General features: G+C 34.2%; 1 protein-coding gene across 5 annotated transcripts in view; it reads left to right on the forward strand.

Moving 5' to 3' along the window:
- Positions 1-17,653, forward strand: part of USP34 (ubiquitin specific peptidase 34) — a 371,878-nt gene that overhangs the window by 244,663 nt on the left and 109,562 nt on the right. For all 5 annotated transcript variants that reach the window (XM_037806728.1, XM_037806730.1, XM_037806731.1 and 2 more), the window contains exons 34-37: positions 2,153-2,353; positions 5,034-5,116; positions 9,394-9,434; positions 9,789-9,913. In XM_037806728.1, the coding sequence (XP_037662656.1) occupies positions 2,153-2,353; positions 5,034-5,116; positions 9,394-9,434; positions 9,789-9,913 (450 nt within the window). The remainder of the gene's footprint in view (positions 1-2,152; positions 2,354-5,033; positions 5,117-9,393; positions 9,435-9,788; positions 9,914-17,653) is intronic.

Genomic DNA, 17,653 nt, shown 5'->3' on the forward strand with positions numbered 1-17,653 from the left:
TCTATCTTGTGTACCTTTGAACTTTATTAGAACCTTTAGAATCAAATTTCATCTTACATACAAAGGTCCACGGGGGTTTTATTGGCATTGCATTAAATCTGTAAGTGAATTTTGTTCAAATTGATAAACCTTAATGATACTGAGCCTTCCAATCCATGAACATGGTAGTTCTCTCCATATATTTAGGTGTCATTTAAAATTTCTGACATTAATGTTTATAGTTTTCAGTGTACAGGATGTTGAATGTTATCTGTTGAATTTTTTCCTAAGAATTTTATATTTTTCACTCTATTATAAATTGTATTTTTAAGTTTCATTTTGTCTCTCTTTGTTGCTAATAAATGCCAATACAATAATTTGTGTGTGTGTGTGTGTGTATTGACCTTGTAACCAGTGACCTTGCTAACAAATTCACCCTAGGCATAGAACCTTTTTTGTAGATTTCTTACATTTTTTTATACATGGGACAATATTATCAGAATAAAAAAGTTTTACTTCTTCCTTTCCAGTGTGCGTCCTTTTAAAAATTTTTTTTATTTATCTCTTTGCATTGATTAGGACTTCCGGTATAATTTGAATATACATGGTAAAAATGGCATCCATGCATTGTTTCTTCTTGTTTCCTTCCAGTTTTATTTGTTTTGTAAAAGGGCTTTATTTCATTTATTCATTCTTTTAGAATAAAGAGAAATTGGGCATGTATGCATGGAAAGTTATAATTTGATTTATAGATAATGTTTCCTCAATGCCACTTTTGTCAGAGATTATTTGTTATTTATTACTACTCTTGAGGAAAGAATAGTGTTTGGTTTATTAGTATAGGAGAGCAGGATGACAAGAATAGGTGAAGAGAAAGTTTTGAAACTTATCTTGTAAAGTGATAATTTGAGAGAATTTTATTTATAAAATTTTTAAATCAGAATTTGAAGTTGGAATTTTTACTTTTCATATCAAATGCTCAGTGATTTTAGTAAAAACATTTAATTTAAATGTGTGCATATAAAATGCAAGATTTTCAGTTGAAATATTTTCTAGAATTATTGAGAATAGCTTTGGCTCCTGTTCTAGTTTGCTAATGCTGCCAGAATGCAAAACACCAGAGATGGATTGGCTTTTATAAAAGGGAATTTATTTGGTTACACAGTTAAGAGTGTTAAGTCCATAAAGTGTCCAAGGTAACACATCAGCAATTGGGTATCTTCACTGGAGGATGGCCAATGGTGTCCGGAAAACCTCTGTTAGCTGGGAAGGCACGTGGCTGGCGTCTGCTCCAAAGTTCTGGTTTCAAAATGGCTTTCTCCCAGGATGTTCCTCTCTAGTCTGCAGATCTTCAAAAATGTCACTCTTAGTTGCACTTGGGATATTTGTCCTCTCTCAGCTTCTCAGGAGCAAGAGTCTGTTTTCAACGGCCATCTTCAAAATATCTCTCTTCTGCAGTTCCTGTGCTTTCTTCAAAGTGTCCCTCTTGGCTGTAGCAGCTTGCTCCTTCTGTCTGATCTTACATAGTGCCCCAGTAATTTAATTCAGACCCTCCCAATAGGTGGGCGAACACCTCCATGGAAATTACCCAATCAAAGTCATCACCCACAGTTGGGTGGGGCGCATCTCCATGGAAACACTCAAAGAATTACAATCTAATTAACACTGATAGGTCCACCCACACAAGATTACATCAAAGATAATGGTGTTTGGGGGGCATAATACATTCAAACTGGCACAGCTCCCAAATATTAGAATGTATGTCACTTGTGTAGAGAAACAACTTATAGTACTTTGTCTCTCAGTTTTTTGTTAGTGGTAAGTAAATTATATTATCATTACCATTTTAGGAATTTCTAAAAATTGTACTATATATTCTGAGTAGTTTATTTCAAATATCCTGTAGTTCCCTATACTTCCCTTTTGATGCTTTCTAGATAGAAAATGAAAGCGTAACTTTTGTTTGATTACATATACCCTCTTAGTGTCTAGATACTTTTCCTTCATTTTTGTAAGATTAGATCCTTTGTAAATGTAATATATGAGTAGGAAAATTTCTCTAGCATGTGGATTACATATTAAATTTCATTTTCTGGTCTTTTAATTTCAAATTGTAAAGGAGTAGTATTGAATTAATGGAAATAGGGAAATGACATTTTCTTCTCATCCACAGTGGCAGCTAGACTGTCTTGCTTGCTTGCTGAAGTTAATATGCCAGTTTGCAGTGGATCCATCTGATTTGGATTTAGCTTACCATGATGTCTTTGCCTGGTCTGGTATAGCAGAAAGCCATAGGAAAAGAACCTGGCCTGGAAAATCAAGGAAAGCTGCTGGAGATCATACCAAGGGTCTTCACATATCACGATTAACAGAGGTAAAGTACAGAAGTTACCATTAATTGTAGTAATCAGTCTCATTTATATTTTAAGAGAACTTGTAGCTTTTTTTTGCAAAGTGAAGTAGTAGACTAACATATAAGAAATGCTGTCCTAGATTATTACAATATGATATTACAGCCCAAGTATGAAGCAGTAATGCTTTTCATTTCATCATCCCAAGTGAAGGAATGAATTATATGCCATTCTTGTTTTATGATTAAAATTGAGTCCATTAATTGTACTCAGTAGTTTATGTACTGAGTATATCATGGTTCTTTCAAGAAAATAGAAGCCATACACTAGGTGTTTCAACAGAGGGTATTTAAAATAGGGAATTTTTTTTACATGTATTTGGAGAACCAATAGAGCAAGAAGGGAATGTTGACGTAACTCAGATAATACATGCCGGAATCATTCCCCACTCCTAGGGCTTGAGGAATTTAGGGAAGAGGTTGGGGTTATAAGAAATTACAAGGTTGAAGGAGGGATCCTTTTTTAAAATTTTTTTTTATTTTTATTTTTTAAACAGTTTTATTCACATGGAGGGATCCTTTTGAACTGAGGTGTAGGCTTCTGTAAAAGGGATTCAGCTCAGCTTCCTTAATGTCTAAAGAAGCTGAAGATTAAAAGCAATTTTCTTTTCCTTTTAAAATACTTTGGAATAATTCTGACAGAAAAAGCAAGAAGGCATTCTCTCTCTAATGTCCCAGGTGAAGGTTATGGATGGGTGGTTTTAGAACTTAAAGAAAATTGCTTAATAACCAGCACTCTCAAAAATAAGCATAGAAATCTTTTTGATTGTCATTATTTAGTGTATTCTGTTCCTCAAATCAAGTATTGGTCATTCCAATGTCTGTATCAGTGAATTGGCTAATATAGAGGGAACAAGATGCATTTTTAGTGAAATCTCTTCCTTATTCTCCAAACTTTTAAGTAAGACACTTCACCTTATACTTACCCAAAAAACATCAGAGTAATGAGTTGTTACAGATAGAGGAATATTATGGTAAACATAAGGTTGGAATCTGCTGGTAGAAATGGAAAGCAGAAACATACATCCCTTTTGGAATTTTGGAGACTAAATGGGTAAAATGATCTCTGCCAGTATTCCAGATCATTTGCCTCTAATAAAATTTAAACTATCAATATCAGTATAATCTAAATGTATCAGTATCAGTATAATCAGTATGATAATCAGTATCAGAATAATCTAAATGTACTCTAAAGTGTTGGATATTGTGAAACTTTAACCTTGTGTTGCTGTGATGTTTCAATTATTATTTTTCTAGAATAAATTTTTTAGGTTATAGTAATGATCAAATTGTTTTTGTTCCTTCCATCAACTTACCAAAATTCCAATAATTTCAATACTCAGTGACCTTTATTTATGGTTGGCTTTTGAAATTCTGATAATATAAATTTAAATGCATACACATACGGTGTTTTAAAATAGTTGGATTGTTTTAAAAAATATATACAAATGCATGCTTACTAGAAAATAATTCACAATGTACAAATTAACTTCCCAATTATAAGTGAGAACCATTGATAACTTAACGTGTTCTTTTCAGAGCTTTTTCTGTGCACATTTTTGTAGCTTAGAGAAGGTGCATACAATATTTCTTAGTTTATTTACAAAAATAATTACTACTTGGTATGTAAATCTGACCCTTTTGTGGATAAAAATTTGTCTCAGTTCTGAAGACAGTTATCTAGTTTTGGTATGTTATAGATAGTAAGAATATTAGCTTACTTAAGAACTTACCATCATGCATTATTTTGTTTAGTCTCCTTAACCTATTAGAAAATAACTTTCAGGTTCCAGCCTAAACATCAAATTTTCTGGAATCTTTTCCAGTTCTGTCAGGAACAGGTTTAGTTGCTGCTCCTTTTTTTTTTTTTTTTTTTTTTTTTTTTTCCATTTGACACATTGTATGTACTTGAGTTACAGTGCTTTTTACATTATCTGTCGTTAGTTGTTGGACTAACAACTGTAACACAGGGAGATTACCTTGTGAAATAAGTACCCAGAATGGCTGCTGACCTATTGAAGTGATATAATCTTTTATTAAGCTCCTTATTTCTGTTCCATCTGTATATGTGATGAACCAGAGCTTAGAAATTCAGTTTTGATCACGATTGTGCAATTTGAAAGTTAGCATACAAAAATGTTGAACCTCAGAATTTTCAATCTAGAATGCATACTCTGTACCTTTTGAATAAATTATTGCTTTTTAAAAAATATTTCAGGATGTTGAGCCTGCCACTGCTTAATTTTTTTTACATTTTCTTATTTGAAAAGTAAAAATATGTTTAATTCCTCACCCAACCCCCAACAAACCACTGATAATTGTAATATATAATATTTTTTTCACCTAATTGGTTGACATGAGGAGAATCTATGGATAAAATGTGAAGATAGTTTTACCTCTTTAATTCTAAATGTTCAATATTTTCTTTTAAATATTGTTGCTCTTAAGTGTGGTTATAAAATTCCAGTTTCCTAACAGTTGATATTTTTGCAGTGTTTTCAAATAAATGTTCTTAAGAAATTCCATTTCTTGTCATAGATGAAAATCAAAGTTACTTGTAATATTTGGTAAAAATATAGTTTTTGTGTTTCACTGTGTAACTAAGGTTGTTTTTTTATTTTATTTTTATTTTCTTGTTTTAAAGGTATTTCTTGTCCTTGTTCAAGGAACCAGTTTGATTCAGCGACTTATGTCTGTTGCTTATACATATGATAATCTAGCTCCTAGGTATGAACTTTTTATATGTTTTATGCATGAATGTTTTGTAGTGAGAATATAGTTTGTTAAAACTTAGTTTTGAAAAAAATCTAAAATTTAACAGAACTATTAGGATATTATAATGAATCCCCATATACCTTGAACTTCAGTTCACAAATTGTTAACATTTTGTCATATTTATCATACACTGTGGAACACTGTGTGTGTGTGTGTGTGTGTGTGTGTGTGTGTGTGTGCATGCACACGTAATATAATATTATCTAAAATATTGTCCAAATTGTCCCATTAATATCCTTCATAACTTTTTTTCCTGGTCCTGGACCACGCATTACTTTTAGTGGCCCTGTTTCTTTGGTTTTCTTTAATTAGGAGCACATTCTCAGCTTTTCTTTCTTTTTTGCTTTAAATGTGATTTTATTGAGATATATTCACATACCAATATTTATCCAAAGTGTACAATTGATGGTTCACAGTATCATCATATAGTTGTGCATTCATCACCACCATCAATTTTAGGACATTTTCATCTCCAAAAAAAAAAAAGAATAAAAATAAAAATGAACACCCAAAACATCCCAAACCCCTTCACCCTCCCCCATTATTTATTAATTTTTTGACTTTTTCTTACTCATCTGTCCTTACACTGGATAAAGGGAGTGTCAGTTTACAAAGTTTTTACAATTACACAGTCACACCATAAAAGCTATATAGTTATATAATCATCTTCAAGAATCAAGACTGCTGGATTACAGTTCAATAGTTTCAGGTATTTCCTTCTAGCTATTCTAATACACTAAACACTAAAAAGGAATAGCTAGCTAATAAATAAGAATAACCTCCAGAATGACCTCTGACTCTATTTGAAATCTCTTAGCCACTGAAACTTACTTTGTTTCATTTTGCTTCTCACTTTTGGTCAAGAAGGTCAAAATGGACCATGATGCCAGCTCCAGGCTCATTCCTGGGAGTTATGCCCCATGTAGGAGGGAGAGCAAGTGAGTTTACCTGCACAGTTGGCTTAGGCCATACCTGAGTAACATAAGAGGTTCTCTGGAGGTGACTCTTAGGCATAATTAGAAGTAGGCTTAGCTTCTCCTTTGCAGGAATATGTTTCATAAGGGCAAGCCCCAAGATCGAGAAATTGGTAGTCCCCAATGCTTGTGGAAATATCAGGAATTCCCCAGGTGGGGAAGTTTAATATTTCCACAATTTTCCCCAGTCCCTCAAGGGGGCTTTGCAAGTACTTTTTTATTCTCTGCCTGGATTGCTCTAGGATGTATCAGGGCATCACACTAACTTGTACCAGCCTCTCAGAGCTCACTTCCTGCTCAAGATTCCATGCAGTTATGGTGTTCGAATAAACTGACCATACAAGTTAAATTAGATTTTAACAATCTAATTGTATTAAATTGTAAGATTTAATACAAATTTTGCACCAAATAAGCATCTTTTCCTTTGGTCTCACACAGAAGTTGAAGTTTTAAAACACAGTTAATATTGTCCTTTACTCTTTAGTCTGATTTGCCTTAGTGTCCTAACCAGATCAACTTCTTTCATATCTCTTAATAGAAGTCTGATCTCTTTTTCAGCTATTTTAACATTTGCTGTATGGGATATTACTGACTTGCATAGCTGCAGAACTCTAGCTGTGAGTCTCAGGTGTCACACAGATACATGAAGTTCCAAGGAACAACCAGGTTATTCACAAAGAGCACAACATCTCAGAATTTAGAAATATTTGTAACAATTCAGGAATACGAGTGACTGCTGTAAGAGCTTATTACAATGTAGGAACCTTCCCCTGATAACCTATGCTCTCGAATTCAATTCTCAGAGTTCACACATTATATTTAGTCCATATTAGAGAGATGTTATAGTGTTTGTTTTTCATTTCTAGCTCATTTCACTCAACATACTGTCCTCTAGGTTCATTCACCTAGTTGCATGCCCTCACACTCAGTCTTTCTTATATAATATTGACTTTTCTTCAGGAGTATAGGCCAGTTCTTTTATAGGTCATCTTCAATTTTGGTTTTCCTGGTTGTTCCTCATGATTAGATTCAGATTCTGCATTTTTAGCAGAAACACTCAGTAAGTAATGTGTTTCTCTTTCCCAGTACATCCTGGTTGTGTCAGTTTGTCTTTATTATTAGTGATTTTAATTTCGATAATTCATTAATCTAGTTTCTCTGCTGTATAGCTTCCAGTTTTCCCTTTGTAATTAATAAGTAACCTGTGGGGGAATACATGGAACTACATAATTCTGCTCTCCATCTAGCTTTCATTTATTAATTTTAATGTTCACTAATGATACTGTTCTGAAGTGAATGTTTGCAATACTTTGATTTTCTAATTCTTACCATTCCTTTTATTTTTGTTAGTTGACATTCTATTATGAGGCAGAGCTTTCTTTTCCTCCGTTTTATTTCTTTAGATAGGTTGTATCAGAGTTTGGAATCATGATTTTTTTTAATTCAGTAGGTTATAATTCTTTACTATCATTTGTTTTGGTCAGATTGTAGCAGATTTGGTCAATGGAAGCCCTTTCAAGATTATTTGTTTGTCCCTTTGACAAATCTCCATTATGTGGATGAAAGTCCTTTTTTCCTTTCAGTATAAGATCTTCCAGGTTCATCTTACAGTTTCCTACCCTAATCCTGGAATCAGCCATTCCTCACCTAATTTGTTGTATGTGAAATTAATTTCCAAAGATTTCTTAGCTGTTATGTAGGGTTTTATAGTATTCCATTGTGCTCAAAATGAATCAATTAAGTATAATACTGTAAACACCTTTAAAAGAGCTTAAACTTATTTATGACCGACAGCTAAATAGCTGTTTTTAGTTGCTTTTAAAAGCCACCTTCATAGGCAATGGTTGTATAGAAATAGCATGATTACAAAATTACTTTAAGATTATTTCTTTAAAGGGATCTTTTTTAGTGTATCTCAATCATATTCATAGTTATTTGATATTTTATTAATACCTGTTTTACCAATTTGGAGTCTACGCGCTGTAAGAACTGTATTTGTTTTTGTTCATGATTGTGATAATTCAATGCCAGATGCCTTATCTTATTGTTTATCAAGGTTATAAATGGGTTATGTGAAATTGAAGAAAGTACCGTAACATGGCCTGGCTTTTCTGATGAAATACATTTTCCCCTCCACCACCAAACTCTACAGTTAAATAATTCTTTACTATTCCTCCTTGTACTTCCATTCTATCCCACAAACCACAGAATACTGAGTTAGTGAGGCAGTTCAGTGACTGCTGATTCTTCCTTTATTGCTTCAGAATTAATAAATGTTCACTTGCCTGATAACCCCACCCAATGAAAAACTAATAGGCAGGTTTGATAACCAGCTACTGCTGTACAAACTGGTTTACTCTGCAGCAGTTCTTTAGGCAGCTAGAATGAACTTTTTTCCATTATTATTTCACATGTTACCTTCTAATGCTACAGATTTAAAAGGTGGATGGGTGGGTTGCTCATGGTAAAGTAAAATATATGAGACCAATATGATAAAAATAAAGCATGGACAATAGTTACCTAAGTTTTAACCTTTTAGTATCTTTTACTTCAAGTCATTAAGTAGTATGAGTGAGTCTTGCTTTTTGAGATTTTGAAATATGTTTTATTAATTATAACAAAGTGGAAATCCTGGAGATCTGTGCTTTTTTTGCAGGGTTTATTTTTAAGGTAAATAATTACTCTCTATTGTGTTGATATTGTTAAAATGAAAACATTTAATATTTAGTTTCTTTTAAAATGAAGTAATAAATTTTCCATTGAAATTACGAAGAATACCAAGGGGAAATAATACAGAATTAAATTCAGTTCTTCTGTTTTTTTGATAATTTGTTGCAGACCATGCCCAATAGAAATTGGCATTATAACTACAGGAAGAACATTTATGTTGAAGTATGCATGTTTTTATAGGAAACTAAAGTTTAGACCATCTCTTCCTGAGACACATATGTTTAGTGACTAAATCATCAGCCCCTTATAAGGTTCACTTACTTAATTTAATTTTGTATACATTCATATTTTGTTTTTTAAATCTGAGGAGTCATTTGGCATTTGCTGTAATAAGATTTTACCACTGATTATTTAAATTAAATAAACAGTAAACAGAACAAATGAATATGTAGCTTTCTTAATATCTAATGTTCTTTTATTCTTTGAAGTTATATGAACTTTTAAAGATATGGTAATAAGTTGAATTATTTTTTTTAATTCACTGCTGAATTTAATTACTGGTGGTGGTGTGTTTTCACTTTACAGAGTTTTGAAAGCTCAGTCTGATCACAGGTCTAGACATGAAGGTAAGGCTTCCACAAGGTTAATTTTTTTTTAAGTGTATTTTTTTATGTAATTTTACTAAAATATATTCACATACCATGCAGTCATCTGAAGTGTACAATGAGTGTTCACAATTTCATCATATAGTTGTACATTCAATACCACAGTCAATTTTTAAACATTTTCATTACTCCAAAAAAATAAAACTGAAAATAAGAATAAAAATGAAAGTAAAAAAGAACACTCAAAACATCCCATACCCATATTTAATAGATAAATATTTGGATAAATAGACATTTTTTTTTTAAGTAATGAGCACTGTATTTTGTTTATAGCACAAGCCTTTACAGTCATACTCTTTTCCAATTTTTCTTTAGTCTCACATTATTCAATGTGGCTGTTGGTGAGTTGGGCTCACTGCTGTTCCGTAGTGAAATCTAGCCTTGCTGATAGTGATCGTTTACAAGATTGGCTAAAGAAATTGACCCTCCTTATTCCTGAGGTAAGATGAAGATTGAAGATTAGTACTGGTATTTCTTATATGTTTTTATATTCTTACCATTGATAATTTTAAAAAAATGAATGGAAATAAATGGACATGATTCCAAAAGTATATTCCATTATCTGAATGTGCCTTTAAGGTTTAGAATGTTTTGAACAATGTACAACACTTAAGAGGTATGAAAGATATACATTCCATAGCATTCATATTTGTCTTTTTCTGAAATGTTTGTTTTGAGTCATTTTTTTAATTATTTTATTTTTTCCTGGTAGGTGAGAAGGCTTGAGCATTTATTTGATAATTTATGTTTTAGAGAAGTTTCTTCTGTTTATTCTGTTTAGAGTGTATCATTTGCTGCAAGAGAGACTAAAAATAGGAGATCAAATATAGTTTCTTTTGTTTCCATGTTGACCCTGAGATAAATTTAATTTTCACTAACCATATCTTGATATTAGGCATCATAATCCTAAATGATACAGTAGAAGCATAACTCTTAGGAATATACCTATAAAGAACTGGTGGTACTTTTTTTGTTTTTTTGTTTTTGTTTTTTATTTTTTGCTTTACTCCCAAGTCTCATCTTTTTAGACATTGTTTATTTTTTATTTTATTTTATTTTTTTTGAGGTTTTAAAAAAAATTTTTTTATTAGAGAAGTTGTGGGTTGTAGGACAATCATACATAAAATGTAGAGCTCCCATATTCCACCCTATTATTAACACCTTGCATTGGCTTGATACATTTGTTACAATTGATGACAGCACATTTTAATAACTATACTATTAACTATAGTCCATGGTGTAACTTAAGATTCACTGTTTGTGTTGTGCAGTTTCATGGATTTTTTCAAAATTGTTATTCTAGTACCATATATGCAACCTAAAATGTCCCCTTTTAAACACATTTAAATATAAAATTTGGTGCTATTAATTACATTCATGATGTGCTTCCATCACCGCCATCCCCTACCAAACTTTTCTGTTGTCCCAGATAGAAACTATACATATTAGCTTTAACTCTTTTTTTTTTTTAATATATTTTTTTATTGTGAAATTTAACATATATACATAACAGTGATAACTTTCAAAGTATGATGTAACAAGTAAGAGGGCAAATTTCAAAGAATGTTATGGGTTACAGTTCCACAGTTTCAATTATTTCCTTATTGTGAAATATGTATACAGAATGGTGATAACTTTCAAAGTACAATTTAACAAGTTGCCATAGAGCATATTTTAAAGAATGTTATAGGTTACAGTTCCACCATTTCAGTTCTTTTCTTCTAGCTATTCTAATACCCTAGTATCTAAAAAAAATTTTATATAAAGATTCAGTATTCATAATCTTTTTTTTCTTCATTTTATTGAGATATATTCACATACCACGCAGTCATACAAAACAAATCGCACTTTCGATTGTTCACAGTACCATTACATAGTTGTACATTCATCACCTAAATCAATCCCTGACACCTTCATTAGCACACACACAAAAATAACAAGAATAATAATTAGAGTGAAAAAGAGCAATTGAAGTAAAAAGGAACACTGGGTACCTTTGTCTGTTTGTTTCCTTCCCCTATTTTTCTTTTTTTTTTTTTTTTTTTTAAATCTTCATTTTATTGAGATATATTCGCATACCACGCAGTCATACAAAGCAAAGCGTACTTTTGATTGTTTACAGTACCATTACATAGTTGTACATTCATCACCTAAATCAATCCCTGACACCTTCATTAGCACACACACAAAAATAACAAGAATAATAATTAGAGTGAAAAAGAGCAATTGAAGTAAAAAAGAACACTGGGTACCTTTGTCTGTTTGTTTCCTTCCCCTATTTTTCTACTCATCCATCCATAAACTAGACAAAGTGGAGTGTGGTCCTTACGGCTTTCCCAATCCCATTGTCACCCCTCATAAGGTACATTTTTATACAACTGTCTTCGAGATTCATGGGTTCTGGGTTGTAGTTTGATAGTTTCAGGTATCCACCACCAGCTACCCCAGTTCTTTGGAACCTAAAAAGGGTTGTCTAAAGTGTGCGTAAGAGTGCCCACCAGAGTGACCTCTCGGCTCCTTTTGGAATCTCTCTGCCTCTGAAGCTTATTTCATTTCCTTTCACATCCCCCTTTTGGTCAAGAAGATGTTCTCCGTCCCACGATGCCGGGTCTACATTCCTCCCCGGGAGTCATATTCCACGTTGCCAGGGAGATTCACTCCCCTGGGTGTCTGATCCCACGTAGTGGGGAGGGCAGTGATTTCACCTTTCAAGTTGGCTTAGCCAGAGAGAGAGAGCCACATCTGAGCAACAAAGAGGCATTCGGGAGGAGGCTCTTAGGCACAACCATAGGGAGGCCTAGCCTCCCCTTTGCAGCAACCATCTTCCCAAGGGTAAAACCTATGGTAGAGGGCTCAACCCATCAAACCACCAGTCCCCTATGTCTGTAGTCATGTTAGCAACCATGGAGGTGGGGTAGGCGAATACCCCTGCATTCTCCACAGGCTCCTCAAGGGGGCACTACATCTTTTTTTTTTTCTTTTTAACTTTCCCTTCTTTTTTAAATCAACTGTATGAAAAAAAAGTTAAAAAGAAAACAAACCTACAATAAAAGAACATTTCAAAGAGACCATAACAAGGGAGTAAGAAAAAGACAACTAACCTAAGATAACTGCTTAACTTCCAACATGTTCCTACTTTACCCCAAGAAAGTTACCTAATATAGCAACATTTCTGTGAACTTGCGCCTACTATATCGATCAGAAATTAACAGACTATAGTCATTCCTGGGCATCCCCAGAACGTTAAATAGCTTATCTGTTCTTCTTGGATTATTGTTCCCCCTTCCTTAATTGCTCTCTATTGCTAGTTCCCCTACATTCTACATTATAAACCATTTGTTTTACATGTTTCAAAGTTCACATTAGTGGTAGCATATAATATTTCTCTTTTTGTGCCTGGCTTATTTCGCTCAGCATTATGTCTTCAAGGTTCATCCATGTTGTCATATGTTTCACGAGATCGTTCCTTCTTACTGCCGCGTAGTATTCCATCGTGTGTATATACCACATTTTCTTTATCCACTCATCTGTTGAAGGACATTTGGGTTGTTTCCATCTCTTGGCAATTGTGAATAATGCTGCTATGAACGTTGGCGTGCAGATATCTGTTCGTGTCACTGCTTTGCGATCTTCCGGGTATATACCAAGAAGTGCAATCGCTGGATCGAATGGTAACTCTATATCTAGTTTTCTAAGGAACTGCCAGACTGACTTCCAGAGTGGCTGAACCATTATATAGTCCCACCAACAATGACTAAGAGTTCCAATTTCTCCACATCCCCTCCAGCATTTGTAGTTTCCTGTTTGTTTAATGGCAGCCATTCTAACCGGTGTTAGATGGTATCTCACTGTGGTCTTAATTTGCATCTCTCTAATAGCTAGTGAAGCTGAACATTTTTTCATGTGTTTCTTGGCTATTTGTATTTCCTCTTCAGAGAACTGTCTTTTCATATCTTTTGCTCATTTTATAATTGGGCCGCCTGTACTATTGTCATTGAGTTGTAGGATTTCTTTATATATGCAAGATATCAGTCTTTTGTCAGATACATGGTTTCCAAACATTTTTTCCCATTGAGTTGGCTGCCTCTTTACCTTTTTGACAAATTCCTTTGAGGTGCAGAAACTTCTAAGCTTGAGGAGTTCCCATTTATCTATTTTCTCTTTTGTTGCTTGTGCTTTGGGTGTAAAGTCTAGGAAGTGGCCGCCTAATACAAGGTCTTGAAGATGTTTTCCTACATTATCTTCTAGGAGTTTTATGGTACTTTCTTTTATATTGAGATCTTTGGTCCATTTTGAGTTAATTTTTGTGTAGGGGGTGAGGTAGGGGTCCTCTTTCATTCTTTTGGATATGGATATCCAACTCTCCCAGCCCCATTTGTTGAAAAGACCATTATGACTCAGTTCAGTGACTTTGGGGGCCTTACCAAAGATCAGTCGGCCATAGATCTGAGGGTCTATCTCCGAATTCTCAATTCGATTCCATTGAGCTATGTGTCTATCTTTGTGCCACTAACATGCTGTTTTGGCAACTGTGGCTTTATAATAAGCTTCAAAGTCAGGGAGTATAAGTCCTCCCACTTCGTTTTTCTTTTTTAGGGTGTCTTTAGCAATTTGAGGCATCTTCCCTTTCCAAATAAATTTGATAACTAGCTTTTCCAAGTCTGCAAAGTAGGTTGTTGTTATTTTGATTGGGATTACATTGAATCTGTAGATGAGTTTGGGTAGAATTGACATCTTAATGACATTTAGTCTTCCTATCCATGAACATGGAATATTTTTCCATCTTTTAAGGTCCCCTTCTATTTCTTTTAGTAGAGTTATGTAGTTTTCTTTGTATAGGTCTTTTACATCTTTGGTTAAGTTTATTCCTAGGTACTTGATTTTTTTAGTTGCTATTGAAAATGGTATCTTTTTCTTGAGTGTCTCTTCAGTTTGTTGACTTCTCGCATATAGAAACATTACTGACTTATGTGCATTAATCTTGTATCCCGCTACTTTGCTAAATTTGTTTATTAGCTCTAGTAGCTGTATCGTCGATTTCTCTGGGTTTTCTACATATAAGATCATATCATCTGCAAACAAGGACAGTTTTACTGCTTCGTTTCCAATTTGGATGCCTTTTATTTCTTTGTCTTGCCGGATTGCCCTGGCTAGCACTTCCAGCACAATGTTGAATAACAGTGGTGACAGCGGGCATCCTTGTCTTGTTCCGGATCTTAGAGGGAAGGCTTTCAGTCTCTCTCCATTGAGTACTATGCTGGCTGTGGGTTTTTCATATATGCTCTTTATCATGTTGAGGAAGTTTCCTTCAGTTCCTACCTTTTGAAGTGTTTTTATCAAAAAGGGATCTTGGATTTTGTCAAATGCTTTTTCAGCATCTATTGAGATGATCAATTGATTTTTCCCTTTTGACTTGTTAATGTGTTGTAATACATTGATTGATTTTCTTATGTTGAACCATCCTTGCATGCCTGGAATGAACCCCACTTGGTCATGGTGTATGATTTTTTTAATGTGTCTTTGGATTCGATTTGCAAGTATTTTGTTGAGGATTTTTGCATTTATATTCATTAGGGAGATTGGCCGGTAGTTGTCCTTTTTTGTAGCATCTTTGCCTGGTTTTGGTATTAGATTGATGTTAGCTTCATAAAATGAGTTAGGTAGTGTTCCATTTTCTTCAATGTTTTGAAAGAGTTTGAGTAAGATTGGTGTCAGTTCTTTCTGGAAAGTTTGGTAGAATTCCCCTGTGAAGCCATCTGGCCCTGGGCATTTATTTGTGGGAAGATTTTTGATGACTGATTGGATCTCTTTGCTTGTGATGGGTTGGTTGAGGTCTTCTATTTCTTCTCTGGTCAGTCTAGGTTGTTCATATGTTTCCAGGAAATTGTCCATTTCCTTTACATCATCCAGTTTGTTGCCATACAGTTGTTCATAGTATCCTCTTATAATTTTTTTAATTTCTTCAGGATCTGCAGTTATGTCACCTTTTTCATTCATTATTTTGTTTATGTGGGTCTTCTCTGCTTTTGATGTTGTCAGTCTAGCTACGGGCTTGTCAATCTTGTTGATCTTCTCAAAGAGCCAGCTTTTGGTGATATTTATCCTCTCTATTGTTTTTTTGTTCTCTATGTCATTTATTTCTGCTTTAATCCTTGTTATTTCTTTTCTTCTACTTGGTTTAGGATTGGTTTGCTGTTCATTTTCTGGCTTCTTCAGTTGATCCATTAGTTCTTTGATTTTGGCTCTTTCTTCCTTTTTAATGTATGCGTTTAGTGCTATAAATTTCCCCCTTAGCACTGCTTTTGCTGCATCCCATAGGTTTTGGTATGTTGTGTTCTCATTTTCATTTGTCTCTATATATTTAGCAATTTCTCTTGCTATTTCTTCGTTAACCCACTGATTGTTCAGGAGTGTGTTGTTTAACCTCCAGGTATTTGTGAATTTTGTCTCTGATGGTTATTGACTTCTAATTGTATTCCATTGTGGTCAGAGAATGTGCTTTGAATAATTTCAATCTTTTTAAATTTATTAAGGCTTGTTTTATGTCCCAGCATATGATCTATTCTGGACAAAGTTCCATGAGCACTAGAAAAGTATGTGTATCCTGGTGATTTGGGATGTAATGTCCTGTATATGTCTGTTAAATCTAATTCATTTCTCAGATTGTTTAGGTTTTCAATTTCCTTATTGGTCTTCTGTCTGGTTGATCTATCTATAGGAGAGAGTGATGTGTTGAAGTCTCCCACAATTATTGTGGAAACATCCATTGCTTCCTTTAGTTTTGCCAGTGTTTCTCTCATGTATTTTGTGGCACCTTGATTGGGTGCATAGACATTTACGATTGTTATTTCTTTTTGTTGAATTGCCCCTTTTATTAGTATGTAGTGGCCTTCTTTGTCTCTCAAAACATCTCTGCATTTAAGGTCTATTTTATCTGAGATTAATATTGCTACACCTGCTTTCTTTTGGCTGTAGCTTGCATGAAATATTTTTTTCCGTCCTTTCACTTTCACTTTCTTTGTGTCCCTGTGTCTAAGAAGAGTCTCTTGTATGCAACATATTGATGGTTCATTTTTTTTGATCCATTCTGCGAATCTATATCTTTTAATTTGGAAGTTTAACCCATTTACATTCAACGTTATAACCGTGAAGGCATTTCTTGAATCAGCCATCTTATCCTTTGGTTTATGTTTGTCATATTTTTCCCCTCTGTCTATTAATATCCTTTATTGTACCCATACCGAATCTCTTTAGTACTGAACCTTTCTCCAAGTCTCTCTGTCCTTTCTTTGTTTCTCTGTCTGTAGGGTTCCTTTTAGTATCTCCAGTAGGGCAGGTCTCTTGTTAGCAAATTCTCTCAGCATTTGTTTGTCTGTGAAAAATTTAAGCTCTCCCTCAAATTTGAAGGAGAGCTTTGCTGGATAAAGTATTCTTGGCTGGAAATTTTTCTCACTCAGAATTTTAAATATATCGTGCCACTGCCTTCTTGCCTCCATGGTGGCTGCTGAGTAGTCACTACTTAGTCTTATGCTGTTTCCTTTGTATGTGGTGAATTGCTTTTCTCTTGCTGCTTTCAGAACTTGCTCCTTCGCTTCCGTGTTTGACAGTGTGATCAGAATATGTCTCGGAGTGGGTTTATTTGGATTTATTCTATTTGGAGTTCGCTGAGCATTTATGATTTGTGTATTTATGTTGTTTGGAAGATTTGGGTAGTTTTCCCCAACAATTTCTTTGAATTCTTTTCCTAGACCTTTACCCTTTTCTTCCCCTTCTGTTTGTTTCCTTCCCCTATTTTTCTACTCATCCATCCATAAACTAGACAAAGTGGAGTGTGGTCCTTATGGCTTTCCCAATCCCCTTGTCACCCCTCATAAGCTACATTTTTATACAACTGTGTTCGAGATTCATGGGTTCTGGGTTGTAGTTTGATAGTTTCAGGTATCCACCACCAGCTACCCCAATTCTTTAGAACCTAAAAAGGGTTGTCTAAAGTGTGCATAAGTGTGCCCACCAGAGTGACCTCTCGGCTCCTTTTGGAATCTCTCTGCCACTGAAGCTTATTTCATTTCCTTTCACATCCCCCTTTTGGTCAAGAAGATGTTCTCCGTCCCATGATGCCAGGTCTACATTCCTCCCTGGGAGTCATATTCCACGTTGGAATTCCTCCCCGGGAATTCCTC

This window comes from Choloepus didactylus, chromosome 17, assembly GCF_015220235.1.
Source record: "Choloepus didactylus isolate mChoDid1 chromosome 17, mChoDid1.pri, whole genome shotgun sequence".
Lineage (NCBI taxonomy): Eukaryota > Metazoa > Chordata > Mammalia > Pilosa > Megalonychidae > Choloepus > Choloepus didactylus.